The sequence below is a fragment of the Cimex lectularius genome, unplaced genomic scaffold (genome assembly GCF_000648675.2).
Source record: "Cimex lectularius strain Harlan isolate CLEC.00 unplaced genomic scaffold, Clec_2.1 scaffold235, whole genome shotgun sequence".
NCBI lineage: Eukaryota > Metazoa > Arthropoda > Insecta > Hemiptera > Cimicidae > Cimex > Cimex lectularius.
In genome coordinates, this window is record NW_019392839.1 from 424,034 (window position 1) to 448,022 (window position 23,989).

Consider the following 23,989-nt stretch of genomic DNA (forward strand, 5'->3'; position numbering starts at 1 on the left):
TTTGGCGGTAGGAGTCTCACCAGTAACCTCTGATCGTCGTCAGGCTGGGGGCATTGCGGTCGTGGAGCTCGCTCCTCAGTGTTAAACAACAAACATGGCTGCTCCCACATTTAAGTGGAAGAAAGTTAATGATTCATCTGGGCCACAACCTCGTCCGAGGCATGGTCACAGGGCCGTAGCGATAAAAGACCTTATGGTCGTTTTCGGAGGAGGCAACGAAGGGATCGTCGACGAACTGCACGTCTACAACACAGGTAAATCACGAACTATTTTCACACAGCCGCCGTCTCGATCGACGTCCGGCCGCGGCGTCTCTCGGCTCCGTGTCGAGTGTCCGGTCGGTGTTACAATGTTTTATCCTCGACGGAGGATTTTCGAGCCCTAACAACGGCCTCCGCTATTCCACATTCATAATCCGGCCTTCTCACCTTCAACCGAACGTTTATCCGCTTTATCGTTTTTGTTTATAACACGGCCGACCTCCTCCATATTGTCAAAATTTACCGACAACAAGTTTTTTTTAAATTTTATATAATAAAATTTTCATTTTATACTCTAAAAAACCTTATTTAGAACTACATCTCACCCTTGAAAAAAAAAATATATATATAAATTTTTAAAAAATCAAATGCCAATAATTATTTGGCTGACTGCTGATAAAAATCCCGTCGGCAATCAAAACTAAATCCGCTCACCGAACGGATCGTTCGAATGAATATTTTTAACCGGTTTTTTCCGTCGAAATTTTCTTCTTTTCCACTCTCCCGCCAAAATTTTTGTTGAATGGATTTTTAGACGTCGCTTCCATTGAGTACAATTTGACGTGTGGTAATTCCATTTTTGTCTCCTTTCTCCTTGACACCGCTCATGGCCCGCTTTGAGGAAGGTTATTGTCTCATTTTTCGAACAATTTTTGCCCGTTTGTAAATCATCTATCCGTGGCCGGCGGATTGACGCTGCCCGGGCGAAACCTTATCGTTTTTTTATTTTATCGGTTAAATTTCCACCCGTTTTGTTCCCAGAAATTTATTATTATAAAATTTGCCTTATCAACAACCGTTCACAAATTTCTCAATTGTTTGTACGGGAGGGGGTACATTTCAAAAATTTCAACTTGATTTTTTTTAATATAAGATTCAACAGTCGTCAACATAATGAAATTTACGAAGTTATACACAATTCCTACCAGCAGCGGTTTTTTTCTTTGCGTTATTGAAAAAAAAAATTAAGTTTAGTTATCTTTATACAGTTATACTTTAAACGTTTTTTGGCGGGTTAAAAAAAAGTAGAAATAGTTGTATGAACAGCACAGCCAATGACATAGTTATTGTTGAAATTGTATAAAATAAAAAATAAAAAGATCATTTTCAGCAATACCTATCTCAACAGGAGTGCCAAAAATGACTTGAAAAATATTTTAACGCTGAATTGACAGGCTGTCAGTTGAAGATCCGGTAGAATGGAAAGATGTATTTAATCAGGATTGATAACGATGATTCTGGTCCTGTCAGCCGACATTTTCTTTTTTATTTAAGAGACCGTTAGCTGAAGATGTTACCAAACAACAAGTGAACAATGATGATTGTTAATGATTATTTGGATATTGTGAGATGTGGTCTGGTGTGACATCGCTTTAGAAAAACATTTTCTTTATCGTGGCAACGTTTCGATCTTTATTGAGATCATCTTCAGGGCCGGGATTTACAAACCTTGTTTAAAATATACAAATATATGTACGATGTGAAAAAATGAATTTATACAATTATAGAAATTTTAGACTCAATCATGACAAAATGATGATTGTGTTTTTTATTCAAGGCTGGCAACTGAAAGACAGACATATTTGTCTGACAGAATTATACACTGAATGGAGAGATGTGGATAATCAGGGATGATGACAGAAATATACATCGAATGGACAGATAAAACTTACCAGGCGTGCTGAAAGTGATATATATCCATTGTGGTAGTGCTAAAAGGATGATTGAGTGAATTATGGCATACACTGAAATACATTTGACATCCTAAATTGATCAAGAGATGATGAGAACAATGCTAATCATAGTACTGCTGAAAATTATTTTGCTGTTTATTCAAAGCTTTCAGGTGGAGATACCCATATTCATCTGACAGAAATATAAACTGAATGGATAGATGAAGATAATCAGGGGTGATGATAGTGGTGACAATTTCTATACTGCTAAAAGGCTGACAACCAAAGACTACTAAAATACATATGACATCCCAAAATAATCAAGAGATGATGAGAACAATGCTAATCATGGTACTGCTGAAAATTAGTTGGTAGTTTTTTCCAGGTTGTCAGGCGAAAATACCTGTTTTTGTCTTAACAGAAATATACACCGAATGGACAGATGAAGATTATTGGGGGGGGGGATGGTATTGATGACAATTTTGGTATTGTTTAGATGTTGACAGCGAAAGATGATGCTAAAATACATTTGACAAACCAAAATTATTCCGGGGTGATGAGAACAATGATAATTATAGTATTGCTGAAAATTATTTTGTCTCTTATTCGAGCCTTTCAGCTGAAGATACTGATATTCATCTGACAGAAATATAAACTGAAGTTCATCAGGGATGATGATAGTGGTCACAATTTCTATACTGCTAAAAGGCTGACAGCCAAAGATTGTACTAAAATACATTTGACATCCCAAAATAATCAAGGGATGATGGGAACAATGCTAATCATGGTACTGCTGAAAATTATTTTGTTGTTTATTCAAGGCTTTCAGCTGAAGATACCTATATATTCATCTGACAGAAATATAAACTGAATGGACAGATGAAGATAATCAGGGGTGATGATAGTGGTAACAATTTTGGTATTGTTTAGATGTTGACAACGAAAGATGATGCTAAAACACATTTGACAGGCCAAAATGATTATGGGGTGATGAGAACAATGATAATTATAGTACTGTTGAAAATTATTTTGTTATTAATTTGAGGCTTTCAGCTGAAAATACCCTCAATTATCTGACAGAATTGTGTACTGAATGGACAGATGAGTATAATCAGGGGCGCTAGAAGTGAGATGACCATTGTAGTATTGCTGAAGATTGTTTTGTTGCTCTTATATTTCTTCATCTGACAGAAATATACACTGAATGGATAAACAAAGATGGTTCTGGGGGGGGGGTGATCATTACAATACTGCTGAAAATTATTTTGTTGTTTATTCGATGCTTTCAGATGGAGGTATCCACATTCATCTGTCATAATTATACGCTGAATGTATAGATAGATATTCAGGGATGACAATTTTGGTACTGCTGAAGATTATTTTGATGCTTTAAGTAAGTGGCTGCTAGACGAAGATGGTACTAAAGCATTTGATAATTATGATACTTCGTATAAAAGGTTAATTTATTGATTGTTTAAGAGGTTGATAGTTGAAGATGATAACAAAACTGTGTTGACAGACCAAGAAGACCAAGAATCAGGAATGATTAATTAAGTGTATATTATAGAAGTACATGAGTGAATATTCTGCAAAAAATTATTTCATTCCTTAATAAGCCATTTATTGAAAATGATCATATTCATCTGAAAGAAATATGCCATGAGGCAGACCAAGATGATTCAGTGTAAAAAGCAATGGCAATTATGACTCAATGAAAACAGAACACCAACATAATCAGTGATGATAAACGTTATTGAATAAATAATTTTATCACTTATAAAATGCTGATCAGTAATGTCCAAAATACCCTGACTGAAGCATACAGTGATAAGAGACAAACTTGAGATTATTTTGGATAACCAAATTGCAGGCAATTAGTTAGCATTTTATAAAACTGGTTCGTTTATAATGAAAGAAGAGAATGATTCATGTTCTTAATTAATTTCTAAAAATGTTTATTAAGCACATTAATTTTTTTGGAATGATAATGTGTGTAAATATTACTGTCTATGCTGTATGGCAAGATCGTTGTAAAGCTTTTTCTGAAGATACAGTGAGTGTAGACTAACCAAGTTGCTGAAATGCTTCAAACAAAAAGATACAGAAACATTTGGCCTCTTCATTGAAACTTTTGTCATAGAGTAGTACAAGTCAACGACAATTATTTTGTTGCTTAGACAAGCTGGTCACTGAATTTGCTAACCAAGATTATCAAGATGATAAGGGACGATTAAACCGATGATGATCATGTTAAAATGTCCATGCATGATTTATTTATTATTTTTAGAAACTATAACAAAATAATCTAATGTTATGAAGTATTGGTAGGTAGTTTGCTATTTATTGGACACTTGTCCATAATTTGATCCTTAAATTCTGTTCTGCCTGCTGTCCATGTATGCTTCTGCCATTAGACGAAAATTTAACAAAAAGGTGTTTTTTATTTTTTTATTTTTTATTTATTTATTTTTTACATTATGACTACCTTCAAATAGGTAACATGTAGCAATGAGAAAGGAAATATGTACAAAATTAAAAACAAGGGTGGAGAAAATACTCATAGGTATTACACTAATGATACTAAAATGTTGTCTGTTTAATTGTGATTAATTAGTTGTGCCATTACACTTTCATTATTGTCATCATCACTTCCTATGGGATCTTATTGGCCTTAGGCCCATCACCTCTTAAGTCGGCGAGGAGTGTTTGAGGGAATTCGTTGGGATGCGAGGTTTCTGATGTGCTGATTTATGACGATTGGGAGGATTTTGTGAAATTTGCAGTTATGGGAATGGATTTCATCTTGAACAAAAGGAATATTTAAGTCTATAAAGAACAGATAGGCTAAATATTTTAACTGGCATTTGGTAAAAATGATTTTCTTAACATGTGCATCATGCCGACTGTTCTTCTGGGTGTAGTGGAAGTACGGTACTTTTTACACTCTCCCTTCACTTCATCCGGTACACAATTACATTTGTAATAACCCAAAAAGGGCCAAAATGCCACTGAGTTTTGTTTATTTATTTTTTATTCAACTGGAAGTGATTTTTTTATTCATTCTGTGAAAACCATGGATTTCGCTTTTTGTGTTTGTTTAAAAATTATTTATCAATTAATAAAGGCAAAATTATTGTGGAAAGTAGAAACAACTTTTATTCAACTACACACCTAAATCGAAAAAAAGTTGTGCAGGTTGCCTACTTAATTTAGCACTGCAGGGGATGCAAATGTTCATAAATTTATATCACTTAGATAAATGTAATAAAATCATTTATATTATTTGTAAGTACCAGAGAGATATTTTATATGAAAAATTTGGTTCTGCAATGGGTGACCAAATGGCTGAGCATAGGGTCTTGTTTATTGTATAGTATATTTCATGTCATTTCGGATATCTGTTTAGATAGATATGCTGTTTTAGCATGACGCCATTTTTAGTTAAGGTTGTGAATTTAAATTACCCTTCATTCTTGTGTACAAAAATGATAGCATTCATATTTATAACTAAATGTAACATTGATAAGAAAAAGTAAATTCCTTCCAGTAAATGTGGAACATCCAGCCGAAATCTTGACTTGTGATTTTAATATTGCTTTATTGTACATTGTAGGTTTTGAACTTATAATTAAAGGATTTTTACCATTGAAGGTTTCTAAAGATTACTTTTGCTAAATATTACATTTACTATTTAGTAGTAGTATCTTGTATTACTTATTAAGTTAAACTCCATGCGTTGAATTGTAAAAAGCAATTGATTAGTTAATACTATATCCCCCTTCAATTAATTTATTAACCATTATTTTTCCTCGCTGCTTAATATGAGACATTTAGCACTCAATTGTACATTTATAATGTGTTGAGAAAATGTAATGTATTTTGTCAAAAATAAATTATAAAATTGGACCACATTTCTACATGGGAAAAAATTATATTGTTTTTTGCTTGTATAAATAACCAAATTTGGCCATCTTTAATGATTGGAAATATTCACGCACAGTATAAGCTAAATGAGAACTGTGTTATATATTGTTATTTACATAAGATTCAAAGAAATATATTATAAAATAAATGTTATAACTATTTTAGTATGGTGCTATGTAGTGTTATGTGTTTATTTTTTTAAATTAAATTTCATTCGTTACATACATATGGTATTGTATCATCATCATTTTATCAGTGTATGTCATCATTTCATTAATATTACATGTATTAATAAAAAAATGTTATAAATTACTATTCCGCTTTTCTTTTTTTCGACGATAATTTTGAACAAATAAATAGCGAACTGCTTCAACTGATTTATTTATTGTTGCCGATGGATTTCGGGGCCAGTCTAGCTCCCTATTCGGGCTCAGAGTAAAACAAATCTAAATGATAATAATAACACTAAAATGTGGGCAGTTTAAGGGGCCGATAAATAGCTGAAGTCATCGCCGGCCCTCTGCGCGGTTTTACTTTTTTTTCTGGTCTTTCACAAATATTTTTCAACCTGCAACCATTTGAGTCTCAATCAGTTACTGGGTATCGGCTTTTACACAAAATACTAAAAACTTGGCGTTTATTTTTACTCCGACAAGCCCTGATGAGTTGAGCCAGATTAGACCCGACATGCATCGGCAACAATAAATAAATTGGTTGAAGCAGTTCACTATTTATTTGCCCAAATCTATCATAAAAAAGTTATTTCATAAAAATAAAAATTGTTATTAAAGATTAGTTAGAAAATTTATTTTCAAAAAATTCAAACATTGTTTTATTCTACAACTAGACATCTGGTCAGGCAAATTTCTGATTTTTGTGCTTTTGTAAGCACATTCCAAAAATTTCTGTATAAACAGATTGTTAAATACTTTGTTATTGTTTATCTTTATGTATGATATGCCGTTTTTTTTCTAAATTCACTATACCAGCTAGACAAACAACAGTCTTTGATAAGAATGTTTGCTTTAGGTGACAGTTGATCACTGATCCACATACTTCTTAATTTTCATGTAATTCCTCACTGTTGATTCGATGTTGACACTAGGTTTTTAAATTTATTACCAAGGTTTAGTCATGCTTGTTAATCACTGAATTGTTGATGTAAATTTTAACGTTGAAATAGTCTCACTCTGAATGTTATTATTTTAAAGTTAACAATGTTAATTCTTTGTGTAAGGTACTACCTTTTACTTTTTGCTCGTTTATGCTTTATTCATTTTTTATTATGTACAGTAATATGCAATCCCTAGAGGATTTAGTATTTGAACATTGTCAAAGGACATGATTTACCTTCTTTTTTTTTTAAATACTTTTTGCTTTAAATATACACAAAAGATCTTTGAAAATTGTAATCATATTATATAATTCATTATATGAACTATTTTGGCTATAAAAATATTTATTTTACCTGTTGTATTTTCAATTGAGACAAGAAGTTCTAGTTAATGGTAACTATGTAAAAAATTACATTACAAATATCTTAGAACAAATTGAGTAAGTTTCAATTTTTTAATTGTTAGGTCTCAAAAATGTCAGCGTATTGTTGGTGGAAGTAAATGTAAATAAATTGAAAACTAATGAACCCTTAAATATAAAAACAATCAGGATAGAAATGCTAATAGAAATAGTACGAAACGTCAATCAGGATATGTTCATTCGAAAAAGAATTATACAAAACTGTTAACTAGTGTAACAAATTCATCAGTTATTGTAAAAATTGCTCCATTGAAAATTTGTATGTAAATAAAAAAAAAATTATATAAACTTTTAATTTAGTATAAACTAAGCAAACATTTTAATTGTACATTTTTGTTTTTCTTTTCACAGTCTAAACGGTTTTGTGTAAATAATCGACCTTATACTTTATTGAAAATGTTATTTTCAAAAATGTGAACAATCTTGAGACAAAATTATTTTTGTTTTATGACATCCTTATTAGCATTATTAGTGTTAGTGTATGTTGTACAGTGGAAGTTCCATATAACAGACTCTTGGGGAATGAAATATTATCCACCACAGAGGAGTCCGCCTTTGGGAGAAGAGTGAAAAAAATGTTTAGTATTACAAGATGGGCCACAATTGATAAATTAAATTCATATTTACTTGTAAAATGGGATTTATTAAACATGAAGTAATATTAATAAAAAAATATATATGAAGATAACGATGACTTCTTTTTTAAATGTACAATTTTTGATTAGGTGCTTTTTTTGTATTCAAAATTTCATTTTGATGTTTGGATGTATTTTCATTGTTAAATCGATTCCCTCAGCATCACGGTTTGTAGCCTTTTCAATTGTAGCCAAGTCACTTAGTGTTTCACATTCACTCCCTTGAATTATGTTAATATTTTCTTTAAGTGAGTTTGAACTCTTGTGGGGAGGCATATTTGATGTTATCGCCTCAAAATCCAAGAATTAGATAAAAAAGACGATATTGTCGAAGGCAAACAAAACACAGGACATGCAGCATTTATCATAAAATGTTAATTTAAGGCTGCTGTCTGCTTCCAGGAGAGTTTTAGAGTCAGAATGTAGTCTAAATAGCTGCCTGCATATATTATTGGGGTGTCTGTTTTATAGAAGATTTTAATATGAAGAAGTGAAGAAGAAGACACTGTAATCATAATTTGTCCGTTCTGGGGAGGTGTCTGTTAAAGGAAGTTTCACTGTATGCATTTTTTTTTTCCAAAGAGTTTATTTCATGAGTTAGGTTTAATTTAAAAAAAATTATATTGTGAGATTTCCTCTTGTAGTCTGTGGCATGATAAACCGATAGTTTGAAGTTACCTATCACCTTGGGCTGCCTATCCTCGCTGATTCATCTTGGTTCATACTCTTTTTGGTACCGAAGTTGGTGAAATGCCAAAACACGTCTGAACCAACAAGAATAAGTGAGGATATGCAGACCAAGATGATAAATAACTATAAAAAAAATTAAATTGTTTATTTTATTGATAGTAAAAGAGTTTTTGTAAATATATTTTTGCTTCATTAAGTATATATATGTACAAAGTGATACATTGCATTGAAAAATTTTAATAAATATATTTTAAAACAAAGCTAGCTTCTAACAATTCTGAAAAAGTGAAATGAGCAAATTAACAGTTGTACACTTTTAAAAGTTAAAAAAAATCATTGTAATAGTGGTACCCTATAATTTCAGTATTGTATAATTTATTGAGGATCAGTTTTTCAATTTAATACTGTACTAATTTTTCTTCTTCCTTAATTTTCATTTAATTCATTAAATTATATTTACAGAACTTTTTCAGTGAGAAAAATGTGACTTCACGCATATCGAAGAGGTTTGACCATATTTGTAACTTAGTTTTTTTTGCTGAAAGAAATTTAAGCGCTGGTTCTATTTCTTTTGGCAAAATCTACCCAGTTAGAAAATAATGGCTTCAAATTCTACTCCACCTTTAACAGCGTAGTCACTGGAGGGCGTCATTCGGTTCATCACGAAGCTTAATATGCGACGAATGTTTTTTGTTGTAAAAGTTTAATTAGAATTTACTTAGGTTGCTATATGCAATATATATGAAGTCTATAGATATTTGAAGTGATTAGTTAATAATAATTGTGTGCACTTTAACTACCATACATTCAACAAATCTACAAAAATAGCTTATTCATACGTAATTATTGTTCCCCACCCCATACACATACAACTGCAGGAAATGAAAATAACAAGCAATCATTTGGTTGCATATGAAGCCAAAGAAAATGTTATAATAGAAAGTTTGACAGCAATTTTTATGCTAAAATTTCTTATAACTTATATATAATGCCATTACATTATACAAATTCTGAATGTTTTCATTGTGGATTCAACTTTTGAATCCAATTTGAATTTTAAATCATTAAATTGTAAATAAAAATGTATCAATTTTTTAAACTCATTAAGTTAGAGAGTATGAAGTATTACCAATCCAATAGTAATTTTATACTATAACAACTTAATATGTGATATGTCTGTGATTTTTCTGTTTTATTTTAAAATAATACATACAATGAAGATGGTTTAAAAAAAAAATAAATAAATAAATCTAGGCAGTAAAGACTATATCAGTTTATATCATTCACTATATTTTTCTACTTTTCATTATCAATTTTGCAAGCCAAATTTGTTGTCTTCCCTGGTCCCTTGTGTATCTTAAATTTATACAGTCTTATCCATGTTTTTGTACAAAATAACCATTTTTCCAAAGTGTTTCTCCTTGAAATTACATTTCTAACAATAGCCTTTTGAAGAGGGGTATAATTAAAACTTTTAATGTGAATTGGTTTTTATCACAAATCATAACCTTGTACAAATTACAAGATTACATTGTATAAAGCAAACAATGTCAATTGCTACCTGTTGACATAATTAATAAAATATTCTACATATGTATATACATATGCAAAGGTGTGTGTAAATATACTTTTTTGGAATATATACATTTTGTTAAGTAATCGCTTAACATTTCAGAAAATTGTGACACGAATGTCAAATTCGCGAATGTTCAGTCTATCATCCTGTGAGATTGGTAGTTATGTCCCATGATGTTCAGTAAAGGCACAAAAAAATGTGTGATTTAAATTTGTTTAAAGTTTTAATAATTATATGGATTTATTGTGTAGGAAGAGGCAACATAAGAGCCCGAAACCGGTCCAAGAATTAAATGTTCATTGAGGATGTTATACTATTTTAATTTAATTTTTTTTAAATTTTTAGATTTTTAAATCAAAGCTCATGGGAATCAAATCATCAATGATTATTGTAATGAAACTAACATGAGTCATTTCTATTGGAAGCATATATATTTAGTGACTAGTAGCCATTCTTATTCATGTTTCTTTATAAAGCTGATGCAACCCACTTACATGTTAAATAACATGAGATTTTTTGTTTTGTTTTTGCAGCCACAAATCAATGGTTTATACCAACTATGAAGGGGGACATACCCCCAGGGTGTGCAGCTTATGGTTTTGTTGTGGACAACACCCGTATTTTAGTCTTTGGGGGTATGGTTGAATATGGAAAATATTCTAATGAACTTTATGAACTTCAGGTAATTAGAAAATTAAATTTTATTTTTATAGTTTGTAGTTTTATTTGTTTAATCGCATACAATTTTTCAGGCTAGTAGGTGGGAGTGGAAACGGCTTCGTCCACGTGCTCCACGTTTTTCACCACCCCCATGCCCTCGCTTGGGTCACAGTTTTACATTAATTGACAAAAAGGTGTTTCTTTTTGGAGGATTGGCAAATGATTGCTCTGATGACCCTAAAGCAAACCCTCCAAGGTAACATTTTTTGCATGTAAATAAATATATGCTTATTACAATTGTAGTGTTAATTGAGAATTTAATTTACAGTGCAGTGTCAGTAAGGTATTTAAATGATTTATATACCCTAGAGCTAAAGGGGAATACAGTTGTTTGGGAAATGCCACATACGTATGGAACCCCACCACCACCGAGGGAATCACATACTGCCGTGGCTTACAAAGATGCTCAAGGCAATTCAAAACTTATTATCTATGGTGGCATGTCAGGATGCAGGCTTGGTGACCTTTGGATACTTGATATCGGTAAATTTCTAGGGCAAATTATCTATTGTTATTTGGTAGGATGTTAATGTATTTTTTAAATTACAATATTAAGGAACAATGACTTGGAGTCGACCAGAAGTGTTTGGTCCTGCCCCTCTTCCTCGATCATTGCACACTGCATCAATTATTGGAAACAGGATGTATGTTTTTGGCGGGTGGGTTCCACTTGTCCTTGATGATTTGAAAGTAGCAACACACGAAAAAGAATGGAAATGTACCAATCAACTGGCTTGTCTTAACCTAAGTAGGAATGGTTTAAATAAAAGTCAGACAATATTTGTATATTAATTAATATTTTATTATATTGTACAGGTACTATGGAATGGGAGGACATAACCATGGATTCAACTGAGGAAAATATGCCTCGTGCAAGAGCAGGTCATTGTGCAATTGTTGTCCATTGCAGAATATATATCTGGTCTGGAAGAGATGGATATAGAAAGGCTTGGAACAACCAGGTAACACGCACTCCAAAAACTGACTACATTCATTCTGTATTTTTTATTACTTTTATTTATTATTTTTATAGTATTATTATTATTTTTATTATTACTACTATTGCATGTATTGTAATAAAGTATCATTCTTACTATATTTTATTCGTGGATGATAGAATGATTTTTTTTCTTATTAATATTTTAATTTTAAACAATGTTACAGGTTTGTTGCAAAGATTTGTGGTATCTCGAGGTTGATAAGCCTGCACCTGGAGGGAAAGTCCAGCTGATAAAAGCAAGTACACAACTCTTAGAAGTCTGCTGGAATTCTGTCCCCACTGCGGAGGCATATTTGCTTCAGATACAAAAGTAAGTTTAATTAATGCACTCTGTAATTCTTTTCCATAGTGTACTTTTTGGTGATTAAAAAAAAGCTTGACCATTCAAGATTTAAACTAATGAAAGTTGTGTTATTAGATATACGGTACCTCCAGTTTCAAAACCAAGACCGGCTAATAAGTTGCCAGTAGCCAAAACTCCAAATGCTGCACCAAAAGTTCCGGTATCCTCCAGTGCTGCTACAACTAGACCTGTAGTAAGGCCAGTTATGAGACCACTTGGTATTAGACCTTTGGTAAGGCCTGTGACACGTCCAGTGCAGAAACCAACACCAACTACTACTCCATGTAAGCTAACATCACTTTTCATTACATGAATCAGATATTAAAATTAAAATAAATAAACCTATTTAAAAAAGTGATTACAATGCATTTGAATAGTTTGGCAACACTGTCTAGACATTTATAAATCATTTTTCCCCTCCAAACTTATTGGAATAGGTCTGTCAAAAATCAAAGTCAAAGATCAATTCAAGGAACATCATTCTGATTTGTTAGAAATGTGTCACTTTTTCATTTAAACAAATTAAAATTTAATATGACAAATAAAATAGGTTTGTTCCAACACACGATCATAAACTAGTTACCACTAATCCATGATTTATTAATTGTGCATGCCTCAAACATTCCTGATCAGGGATTCTTAACTCTGTTGGAATGCTTTTTTCCCCATCTTGGAGTCCTACAGTCAAATGGTGCCTTCTGTATGGCTTGTAAGGCTGCTGCTTCCACCCTTCTCGATTAGGATCCGGAGAACTGTTTATTTGGTATACCCCAAAATTCAGACTGATTCCCGCTACCAGATACCAGATGTTTATAAGGCATTTATATCTTACATATACGATAACGGGGAAACAAGAGGGTCACAGTTTTTAGTTTGCAAAAGAGTAATCCTGCTTATGTTCAGTTCAAATGGGTTCGAACCCAAAATTGAGTCAAAGAGGCTGCGATAACAAATCTGAGTTTCATTAGTCTACCCTTTCATATTTGAAGTCAATTTCAGGTTATTTGAAGAATAATGCATAAAATTGCATAATGAAAGAATATTCCCAATTTGAAAGTGTTATTATTATTTTACTTTATTGATTATTTTATTTATGTAAACAAACCGATATAATAAAATTATCTTTAAATAATTGGCATCTTATTTCCAAAACTTCTGGGTGAATTTTTTTAAATCTTTCCTGAAAAATTAATTTTTGTGAAATAGGCTGGTTGTGGAAGGAAATAGGTGTTATCTAGTGATGAGCTTTTGGGTGGGTGAATTTTTTCTGTTTTACTTCCTTTTGAAAAGAATATAGATATACTTGACCCAAAAAAAAGTTTGTTAAAAAGAAATTATTCAATTATTAGCCAGGTATTTTTAGAAGAAATTAATTGCATATTTGAGGAATTTTATTGTATATAAATCTGGGTTCTAGTTATAAGTAAGAAATTTCCAATTTGACGATAGTGAAACATCTATTTATGTCTCTGAAGGTCAATACATATTAAAATCCTTGAGCTGTTTTGATAGTCAAAAACTGATTACAAACTTGGTTAAAAACACTGTTGGAGCTGCTGTTTGACAGGTTGAGTTTGCATTCGTAACGAGTTGGAATGCCCAAATTCTACTACACATGCACTCACCAGTTTATTGTTGGTTTGGACGTGAAATGGCACAAACCTATTATCTAATTTTTGTAAATTAATAAATTTATTTATTTTATTTTTTCCCAGTTTTTATTAGCATAATTTGTTATATTTGTATAATTGTATTTATGAAAATTTCAGCAACCATCGGAGTTCGGTCTCCAATACATTCTTCTGTTCGTGTTTCCGCACCTTCTTCTCTTATTCGAACTTCAACTGGTTCAAAATCACAAATATTGGTTCAAAAGCCACCAACTCAAGGCCCAACACAAATTGTAACATTAGTGAAAACAAGTCAAGGCATGACGGTTGCGGTAAGAATTGTGTTTCAGCAATTTATAAAATAAAAAATTTTGTAATATCTAAATTTATCAAACTATATTTTTTAGATGCCGAAAGTAAGTTTAATTCAGAGCAAGCCAGGAACAAATGTGACAACATCGGCTAAAGGAATCCCACAAGGGGCAACCATTGTGAAGTTGGTGACACCAAATCAAGGTAATTACAATTTCTTTGTACTACTTTTTTTTTCTAAATCAAGCTGATTTTTTTTTTAAAGTTATTTATAATCCAAAAGGATTAATACTATGAAAAATCAGCTTTGTAAAAATTAAATATGCTTTATTAATAATAAAAGGCATAACAAACCATATGTTTGGACTGAAATTGTATTATTATTCAGAAAGAAAAGTAATAATACTTCATTTGAATATAACAATATATACTTCTTTTACAGGAAATTTCAAGCTCAGAATTATTTTTTAGTGATACATAAATACATAATAACAGGAACATGTGAAACCTTCTTATATTTTTCGGTTGTATGTCGTTTGTAAGGAAAAAAGAAGATATTTACATTTGATTTAACTACAGAAATTTTGATACTGTTAAAACATACAGCATATGCATTCAATGTTATATAGCAATAAAGAATTTTCTAATATTAGTTATAAAAATAGGTATATGTAATTATAATAGTACCTATTGTAATATTTTCAAATACATATATCTTTAAAGAATGATTTAGATTTATAAAGAGTATCAAATTTTAGTATAAAAAGTCATGACTCCGATTTATACATATAAACATAAGTTTTCACTATTACGTTGGTTTATCATTGTAGTGCTATTAAGAAAATTTAATATCTGTACAATTAATTATTTCGACAAAGGTAAAACAAATGTTCATGCCAGCTACAAATAGTCAAGCCGAATAACAAACCCTTCTGCACTTAACAAAACAAATTAATCCAAATTTAATGTTTTTAACATTATATTTTTATTTTAGATTTTAATAAACCAGTTTTTATTAGGTTCATCATCCTGTAAGGTATATTCTTTGGAAAAAATTCACTTTGATAAATTTTTCCAGCTGGTAATGCAAAAATGTTAACTACAATGAAAACAATACCATCAAATATGGTAGTCAACAAACCTGCAACTCAAGGAAATAAACAACAAACTATTATCATTAACAAACCGGGTGGACTAAGAATGCCAGGACAACAGTATATTGTTGTAACCACTGGTGCACCTATTAGGACCATCCCAACAATGACTACAACACAAAGTACAAGTGAAAAAGGTAAATCAATAACCTAACTTACAACAGCCAATTGAATTCAACCCATTTTCTAATTTCAAAAGGCAAAGGTGACTAAAAATTAACAAGGTTATGGTTAGTTTAATAGTTCAAATATTCAATCTGCTTGAATGGTGTAAGGGTAAGAGCATGCCAATGATTACTTACTGCGTTTTACATCGATTTATCTTCTTGTAAAACAAAATATACTATGCAAACTCAGATGCTGAAAGATACCCTACTGTCTACATGCAGTCTACATGAAGGATCTGATTTGAAAGCAAAATTTGTTTTTACATAAGAGAGACGAAGAAGGATATGATTTTGCCTTTTCTGCACATCCTATTTCTGCTTAGAATTCACGTAGCTGTTCTTCCTGCAAAATCGCTCCTGCTTTTGACAAAACACATCATGCTAATAGATTATGTTTTTAACGTTCCTGCTTCGAGCAATTTACTCAGTTCATTATGCTGTTGATAAGACATACTGAAAAGAAGCCACCATTTCCCATTTGCTGAAATCATCATTCCTGTCCGCTATCACTCAGGCATGTTTTTTCCTAATTAAGCAACAGAACGACTAAGGCCTCGTGTGTACTGGGAGCAGCAAGCTGTGAACTGTAGAATGCTTTCGTGCGAATCCACATGTGAAATGGTGCATGCATTCCTTGTAGCACAATATTCGTACGTATTTTGTACTGACAATATGGAGGAGGTTATTGTAGAAGACTTCTGAATTGATAGCTTTAGAATCACCTTTGTTGCTCCGCCATGTACACCAAAGACACAGAATAGAGAAAATGTGGATAAATAGTATTTATTATTTAAAAAACAAAACAAAAAAACAGACAAAACAGAAAATGTGGAATAAATAGTACTTATTTTAAAAAAAATGAATTTACTCACTTATGGAGTGATCTACAAAATGATGAGGAACGCCACTTTCGGTATTTCCTAATGAACCGGAACACATTTAGTTACAATTTTGAAAAAATAAATATCTTCTACATTGGGAAAAAAAAGCAGCAATTTTCAAGAGACAAATTTACCTCAAGAACGGCTGGCGGTTACAGTACAATAAGTTACTAGCAAAATTGCTCAATTTGCAATTTATATATATATATAAAATATATTTTACCCGTAATGTTGTATCCATTTTTTTTTACTGTTAATTTAGTTCATGCATTGAGCAAATTGGTAAAATAAAATTTAAAGAGAAATTAATAAGTAACAAAAAAGTTTTCTATTTTTCTATTATTTACTATTAGCACATTAGTGTAATTCATCCATTAATACACCCATTATCTTAGTGCATATATCCAGTTTCTTTGGAGATCTCATGGAAATATGACAGTAAGCTCATAAGAAACTGATAATCTCTGTCTTCATTCTAGAATCTTTTTCCTTGGAAATATTTTATATTTAAAAAGAAATATTATAGATGTAATAAATAATAAAAAACATTTTGTCAAGAATGGTTCTATAAACAGTACCTAATTTTTTTGTGCGTAGATACAAAGATTTGTCTATTTAGTCTTAGCAACAAATGGAAGGTAAACAATATTTCTCTTTCATCCCATAAATATAGCCACTCTTGAAACCGAATTATTTTGTCAAAGTCCATAGTGGTCTAGTAAGGGTTTGTTCACACCAGTTCACAGAAAAGATCTTCCGTTTTCTTCTCATGACTTCACGAAACATTTCTGACTACCAAATTGAGCCCAATGGACGAGGGTTGACTCATCGACACTTTTTGGTTCATTTGCTTCTTTTCATGACTATTCCGAACTTGAATTTGGAACTTTTCGCTGATTTCCGCTCCTAGTGGACGTGAGGCCTAAAGAATGCAATCCCCGTGCATGTGGTGTGATATATTTTCTTATATATTAAGGTGTATATGCTTTTTTTAATCTATTAACCAACATTCAACACAAGGTAGCAATGCAAGGTATATAACTGTATCGTATCTATATGTGCATGAACAATCTTATTGAATAATTTGGGAAAAAGGGTTAAATTGTTTTTATTTGGTGGATTGACGCTCTCTACTTTCTCTCATGAACAAACCTCATACTAAATCAAAATTTGATTTTTTATTATTTTCAGGGGTTCGTATGGTCATGATGTCTGGCAATTCTGGATCTGGTAAACCAATCACAATAACAGTTCCTGGAGCTGGTGGCAATAAAACGTTGACAATAACAGGAAAAGCAGCTTTAGGATCGACTTCTCACATTCTTCAGCAAGCTACTTCACCAGTAAGAACTAAATTAAATATATTACTTCTTTATTTTTAGCAATCTAATTATTAAGCAAAACCACCATATTGTCACACAGAACATATAAAATTAAATATATACATATAATGAGAAATTTAGGGTCCTACAAACAGCTGAAATCTTTGCCAGCCCTCTACTTACTTCTTTTTCTGGTTTTTCACCTGTATTTTTCAACCTGCAGCCATTTAAACGTCTCGATCTGGTCACTGACTCTACTTTGATATGTATACTACGTCAATAACCTAAAATTCCAGCCTCGTTTCTACCTCAGATCATCAACTGCAGAATACACATCGAACATACAGTACATATATATACATCACCACATTATACAAACATTAAAATTTTAAAACCTTATTCCTTGGGCAGGATTAAACCCACTCAATTAACTAACTTTTACTCTCCATATGCCACATACTCCAGTACTTGATATTCCTCAGGGCGGGGTCTAAATTAAATAATAAGTTTTATTGCATATACATTTTTAATTTTACCTTTTTTACAAGTTAATAAAATGACTGATTGCCCTAATAAATATCACTGTAACATATATAATACATAATCTTTTTGTTTTGGTTTGCAGGGTCTTAAAAACCTACGTGTCCAAATGGGTGAAAAAACAATGACACTTCTTCCAAATAATGCTACTCTATGGACGAGCAGTGCTGAGGCTACTTCATCTACAAACACTGTTAATAGTAGTAGGGTTGTATATTTATCTACAAAGCAACCTACCAGTTCAAGTTTGAACACTAAAGATCAGTCGATTAGTAAGTTGAATTTATCATGTTAAGGATTTGAATGTTCTAATAACAATATTAATTAATGAATTAATCTTATTTAAATTGTTCAACAGTATTATTATAATAATTTTATTCTTCAATTTTGCAGTAATGTCAATTTTTTCTTTTGTATAGGTTCTACAGTCGGCCCAACATCAGATGCTGCGTTAACTGCTTTAGCTGCAGAAGCAGGATTTATTGATTCCCCCAATGATTCATTACTGAAGCAAGACAGCGATCACTCATCGTCTGTGGATTCAAGTTTTCTGACGCGGAACGTTGCTGATACATCCACTGCAGATGTGCACAAGCTGAAAGGTTGAAAATCTGATAGTTGTGTTATTCTTTTTTCTGGTTTTCTATCATTATAACTCACTTTTGGCTTCTGGATTGAAACTATATTGTAAAATCTTTTAAATGAAATCAATTTACTATTTGACAATTTACTTAAAAGTGTTCTGTATTTGCTTAACAAATGCGATAAAAGTAATAATTTCTTATTTCAATTTAGTAATAAATACTTTCATTTTTTTTTTAAATATTAAACGTGATTTTTCCATTTAGATACAGGAATCACACAGTCTGCCATAGAAAGTTCTGGCCATGAAGCCGCAAGTTCAACTCCGGCCGTGGCTTCAGCATCATTGATTCCTTCATCTTCCCCTCCTCATACAACTACTGGTTCTCAACCGGATGATATAGAGCCCACATCGACAACACAAGAACCAGAGGAATCAGAAAAAAATGTGTTACCCCCAAAAGAGGTCAGAATTAGTGTTTATCTTGAAGGTTTCCTTCCCTTCTTGCATATCAGCGAATATTTTCATTTTAAAACCTACATAATCGATGTATGTTTAGTGATCATAATTGACGATATTAATTATTTTTATTAATTATTCTTTATGTAAGGTCTTGGTTGAGATGAAAAAGTTAGTGTCACGAGCAGGATTTGAACCCACGATCTTTGGCTAAATGCGCCGCTGCTCTAACCACTTAATCTATTATGTCTTTGAACCAAGACCTTAGATAAAAAGAATAATTAAGTGAAATAATTAATATGGTAAATTATGACCGCTAAACATGCATGGATTAATATAATAATTAAAGAAGTAATCACTTCACTAACAGTTTCTTGGAGCCACTTAATAAGTCGCAGGGAATCGAACCCTGATTACACAACATTTGAAAAATGGCAAAAAGAGAGAAAATTCGAAAGGTCAGTTGTGTCTGAGTGGATCGAAGTTACGATACCTCAAGTGGTTAGAGCATATTTGGCTGAAGATCGTGGGTTCAAATCCCACTCGTGGCGATAACTTTTTCATCTCTACCAAGGCCTTAGATAAAAGAATAATTAATAAACTACTTTTATTTTACATTAATGTTTGCTTTTAGTTGTGGTTCTGTATCACTAAACTACCTCTGAATATAATAATAATAATTGTTTGAAATATATGTTTCTGTATACCTTCTTTGAAATTGCGGTGGTTTTGGTTTTAAAAATCAGCTTATGTATCATGTATGTCTATTTTAACGGTAATTAATAAAATTGATTAATTTGTAACTTGAATTCTAAGTTGAACTTTCTACTGTCACGTTATTTATGTTTAAAGTAATTACATTATTTAAAGTAAAAGTTTAAAATAATTATGTTTTTGCGCCATTTATGCATGTTAACTTCTCTATGTAGTTCATTTGTGTAGTTTTTGCACTTACTTATCAGAATATTCCAGTTCAAAATAGTTATGGCAAATCATTTTTTTTTTCTCATTGATACATTTTTACAATTTCAATTAATTTTAGTCTTTCGTAGAAAATTAATTTTTTTAATGGAAATTATCCAAGTGTTAAGTAACAACAACTTGAACAAATATTAAGTAGGCAGAGCCCTCATCTCCACTTACCCCAGGCTCGTTCTAAACTTCATTAAGTTCCATGTACTGTTGCCATCCTTTTCTAATGTTGTTTAAAAAAACAATGCTTGTATATAGTGGTAAAAGTTTGTTTATTTTCACTAGTTTCGTGGTCCGCTTGACCAATTAATATGTTACAATTAATTAAGGTTTTTAGTTGAGATAAAATAGTCAATGGCACGAGCGGGATTCGAACCCACGATCTTCGGCTAGATACGCCGCTGCTCTACCACTTGAGCTATTGTGACCTCGATCCACTCGGACACTAACTTCCCATCTCAATCACACCTTTTGAATTTTCCCTCCTTTTTGTCATTTTATCTCAATAATGTTATATTGCTGTTTAAATAATGTTTTAAGTTTATTGTGTTTAAATTTTACTAGGATCCACCTTTGAAAAAGAAAGAGCAGTTACTACCTGATGCACCATCGTCTATAAAAATTGCCAAAACTTCTGAAGGAGCTATTATATCATGGTCTGCACCAACAAAAGGCGCTCCGGTGATTGCATATACAGTTTGTTTAGCAATGAAACACCAGTCGGTCGGTACTGTAAGTAAACTTTTTCCAGCTATATACACATAATATTACTGTTTTATTCCATATGACAAAATCTTGTTTTCTGTTAGTCTCAACTTGGGTTCGTTAAAGTATACACTGGAACGCAAACCCAAACATCAATTCCTCATGCCACACTGGAAGAAGCGACTTTTGAAGACATTGAAAAACCTGCTATCATATTTAGGATATCAGCCAAAAATGAATATGGCTATGGACCGGCCACCCAAGTTAGGTGGATTCAAGGTAGCTAAAAAAAAAATTTTCATTAAATCTACTACCTTATATTTGGGAGCACTAAATAACAAATTGCCCGTAGCAGCATTTAAAACACTTCCGTCTATGTATTCATTTTTCAGATGTTCTCAGCCAACAAAGAGGTCAGGTAAGATCGACAAACTCTCAGCTTGGAAACGCTCAGAAACGAATGAAAGTGGATAGCCAATCCAATTGACAATCAGCTCCAGAATTGACCAAGTCAAAATGTAAATCTGTATCAAGTTGTAAATATCGAAGTTATAGGTTATAAATAAGAAGTTCAAAAATGTATACATAATTGAATATGTATATATTTTTTTGTGTGCATATATTTTTAATGTAAGTATTTGAATGCAAGCAAAAACAAACAAAAAATATGATAAAATTACTCTGAGGATTTTATAACCTTATTGGCCATTTTGCATTATTTACAAAGATGTCTGTAAGGCTGCTTTGATATGGTATTAGTGTAGTAGATGTTCTACTATTCAATACTATGCAATTGGTCATTTTAATTATTTTGTGATTATGAATACTATGACATTGTTTTCAATATTCATTTTTTTGACGTAAAAAAATGGTTAAAATGTCTAAGTTATTAGATACATCTCAAACCTCAAATTTGCCCTAGAACAGGATCAAAAAAAGCCATTGATCTAGAAAAATTTTAAATATCTACTACACCTCTACCTGGATAATTCTGTTGGCCCTGAATTTTCAACATGTTGATTTATCAAGCTGATTACAGTTTTTTTAATGATTATTTCCACTATCTAAGTATATTAATCGTTATTGTAAAATGATAGTGTTTCACTTAAAAATAAACCTTTTTTTATTTTTATTTCTTTAATTAAATATATTCCCAAATGAATCCTCTTATTTATTTTTTTATTGTTGTTTTCTTTTGTAGCATGTGTATTTTGGAATAAATTTAAGAAACTTGTAAACACATTTTTTCTATCCTAGCATTTTTGAACATTTAAAAGAAATGCCTCAAATGTTTAACAACATAGTACAATTTATAAGACTGAAACAATAATACAAGAAAAAGACAAAGTCTCTAATAATGAAAATCAATCTAAAAAAAATGTGTATCGATTAACAACTCTGATCTGTTGTTGATAACTCAGTGTAAAATTGGAATAAAAATAATAAAAAAGCAAAATTAATTCCTAAATAGGAAGAAGGCATACAAAAATGTGAAACATTTGTTGGACCTACAAAAGGATGGAAAAGAACTGGACACGACAAGAAAGTAACATATTGTTAACTACATTAGGCTAGACAGTGAATTTGCCCGAATAACTAAAAATGTTGGAATACCATATTTTAAATAAAAATTTTCTCAGGTATTTGTTCTTTCATTCCAAGTACCATCCTAATAAATTTAGGTTTTACATAGTTGTACTGTTACAATGAAATTACTTCATTGGTATAGGAGCAAGCAAGAAAAAAGGCTTTTTTATGATGGAAATATAGCCCAATGTACTCGATGGTGAATAATGGCCATCTAGAGCCCAGCTGCTCAATTCCCTGGTTTAAGAACCACTCGGATTTTGATTTGAAAAAAGTCTTCAGTTTTCACTTTTTCCAATGAATGATGTTTTCTTATTAACACACTGCGTCTTATGCTTGGCCGTGGCGGAACCCATTTTATCATGTAAAATAACTGGTACTTACAAATAATGTAAACGATTTTTTTTATTATACATCTAAGGGATATAAAATATATGCGTCCCTCTGAGCAGCAAGTAGATTAATTAGGCAACCAGAAGCATTTGTTCAATTTGGGCGTGTAGTTGAATAAAAGTTGTTTCTACTTTCTACAATAATTTTTCCGTAATTTTGTAATCAAACAAAATATGTAAATAATTCAAATAAAGCATAAACTGAAAAGAAAATTAGATTAGAAAAGTTGAAAAAATTGAAACACTATAATCAGTGGACCACACTTTTACCCTTTCTGACGCAGCCCTAGGAATTGTGTAGCGGATGAAGTGGAAGTTGAATGTAAAACGTATAAAAGGGAGAACCGTGACTTAGACTGTGCATCCACCTCAACCAGAAGGACTGTTGGCATAATGCACAAGGGTGCGGTAAGCTCAATTCTCTTCACTTCGACAATTTTTTGTCTAGTTTTGGTATGTGTGCAGCAGTTACCAAAACCCAGGTACACTTCCACCAAGCCAGAAACAATAACATTTATTCTGGGGTTGAAGCCCCCTTGAATAACAAAACTATACAATAGAGTCAATCTAGATTCGTGCTCAACACAAAAATAAAAGGGCCCGTTTACAAAATATATACATTATAAACTCAAACTAAAAAAGTACTGTAATAAATAAAATGGACAATTAAGTTTAATAATACAAATAATTTACCAATTAAGGCAACGTTGCAATGACTGGTAATCAAATAGACAGGACTTAAGGTGGAAAGAGAAAGAGTCTGGTGGATGAGAACGGGAATTCCAGAGGTTGGATGAACGAATGAGGAAGGAATGACTCCAATCGACAGGGGGGTAGAAATCAGAAGGGTGTGAATAAGTATGACGGTAATGTACCAAAGATAGATTAGGAGATCATGTATATAGGGAGGGGAGTGGGAAATAATGAAATACCATTTAGAAGGAACCA

General features: G+C 31.7%; 1 protein-coding gene across 2 annotated transcripts; it reads left to right on the plus strand.

The window, feature by feature from the left end:
* Window positions 1–23: 23 nt before the first annotated feature.
* Window positions 24–22,194, plus strand: LOC106670704 (host cell factor 1). 2 transcript variants are annotated; one of them, XM_014401258.2, is made up of 18 exons: window positions 24–254; window positions 10,828–10,976; window positions 11,047–11,210; window positions 11,283–11,497; window positions 11,571–11,762; window positions 11,831–11,976; window positions 12,179–12,324; window positions 12,421–12,641; window positions 14,127–14,299; window positions 14,375–14,483; window positions 15,358–15,570; window positions 17,673–17,824; window positions 18,429–18,615; window positions 18,763–18,945; window positions 19,192–19,391; window positions 20,922–21,089; window positions 21,167–21,341; window positions 21,455–22,194. In XM_014401258.2, exons 1-18 carry the CDS (start codon window positions 95–97, stop codon window positions 21,547–21,549), a joined length of 3,048 nt encoding a protein of 1,015 aa, XP_014256744.1. In that variant the 5' UTR covers window positions 24–94; the 3' UTR covers window positions 21,550–22,194. The 2 variants fall into 2 exon arrangements, with proteins under 2 accessions (XP_014256744.1, XP_014256745.1); XM_014401259.2 differs by having other exon boundaries at window positions 12,433–12,641.
* The last annotated feature ends 1,795 nt before the right edge of the window (window positions 22,195–23,989 follow it).

Excerpts from the sequence above, each read along its gene's own strand:
- LOC106670704 (XM_014401258.2), top strand. The coding sequence starts at position 95 with ATGGCTGCTCCCACATTTAAGTGGAAGAAAGTTAATGATTCATCTGGG. Across the intron at positions 255-10,827 it reads ACTGCACGTCTACAACACAG|CCACAAATCAATGGTTTATA; the intron begins GTAAATCACGAA and ends TTGTTTTTGCAG. Across the intron at positions 14,484-15,357 it reads GTTGGTGACACCAAATCAAG|CTGGTAATGCAAAAATGTTA; the intron begins GTAATTACAATT and ends AAATTTTTCCAG.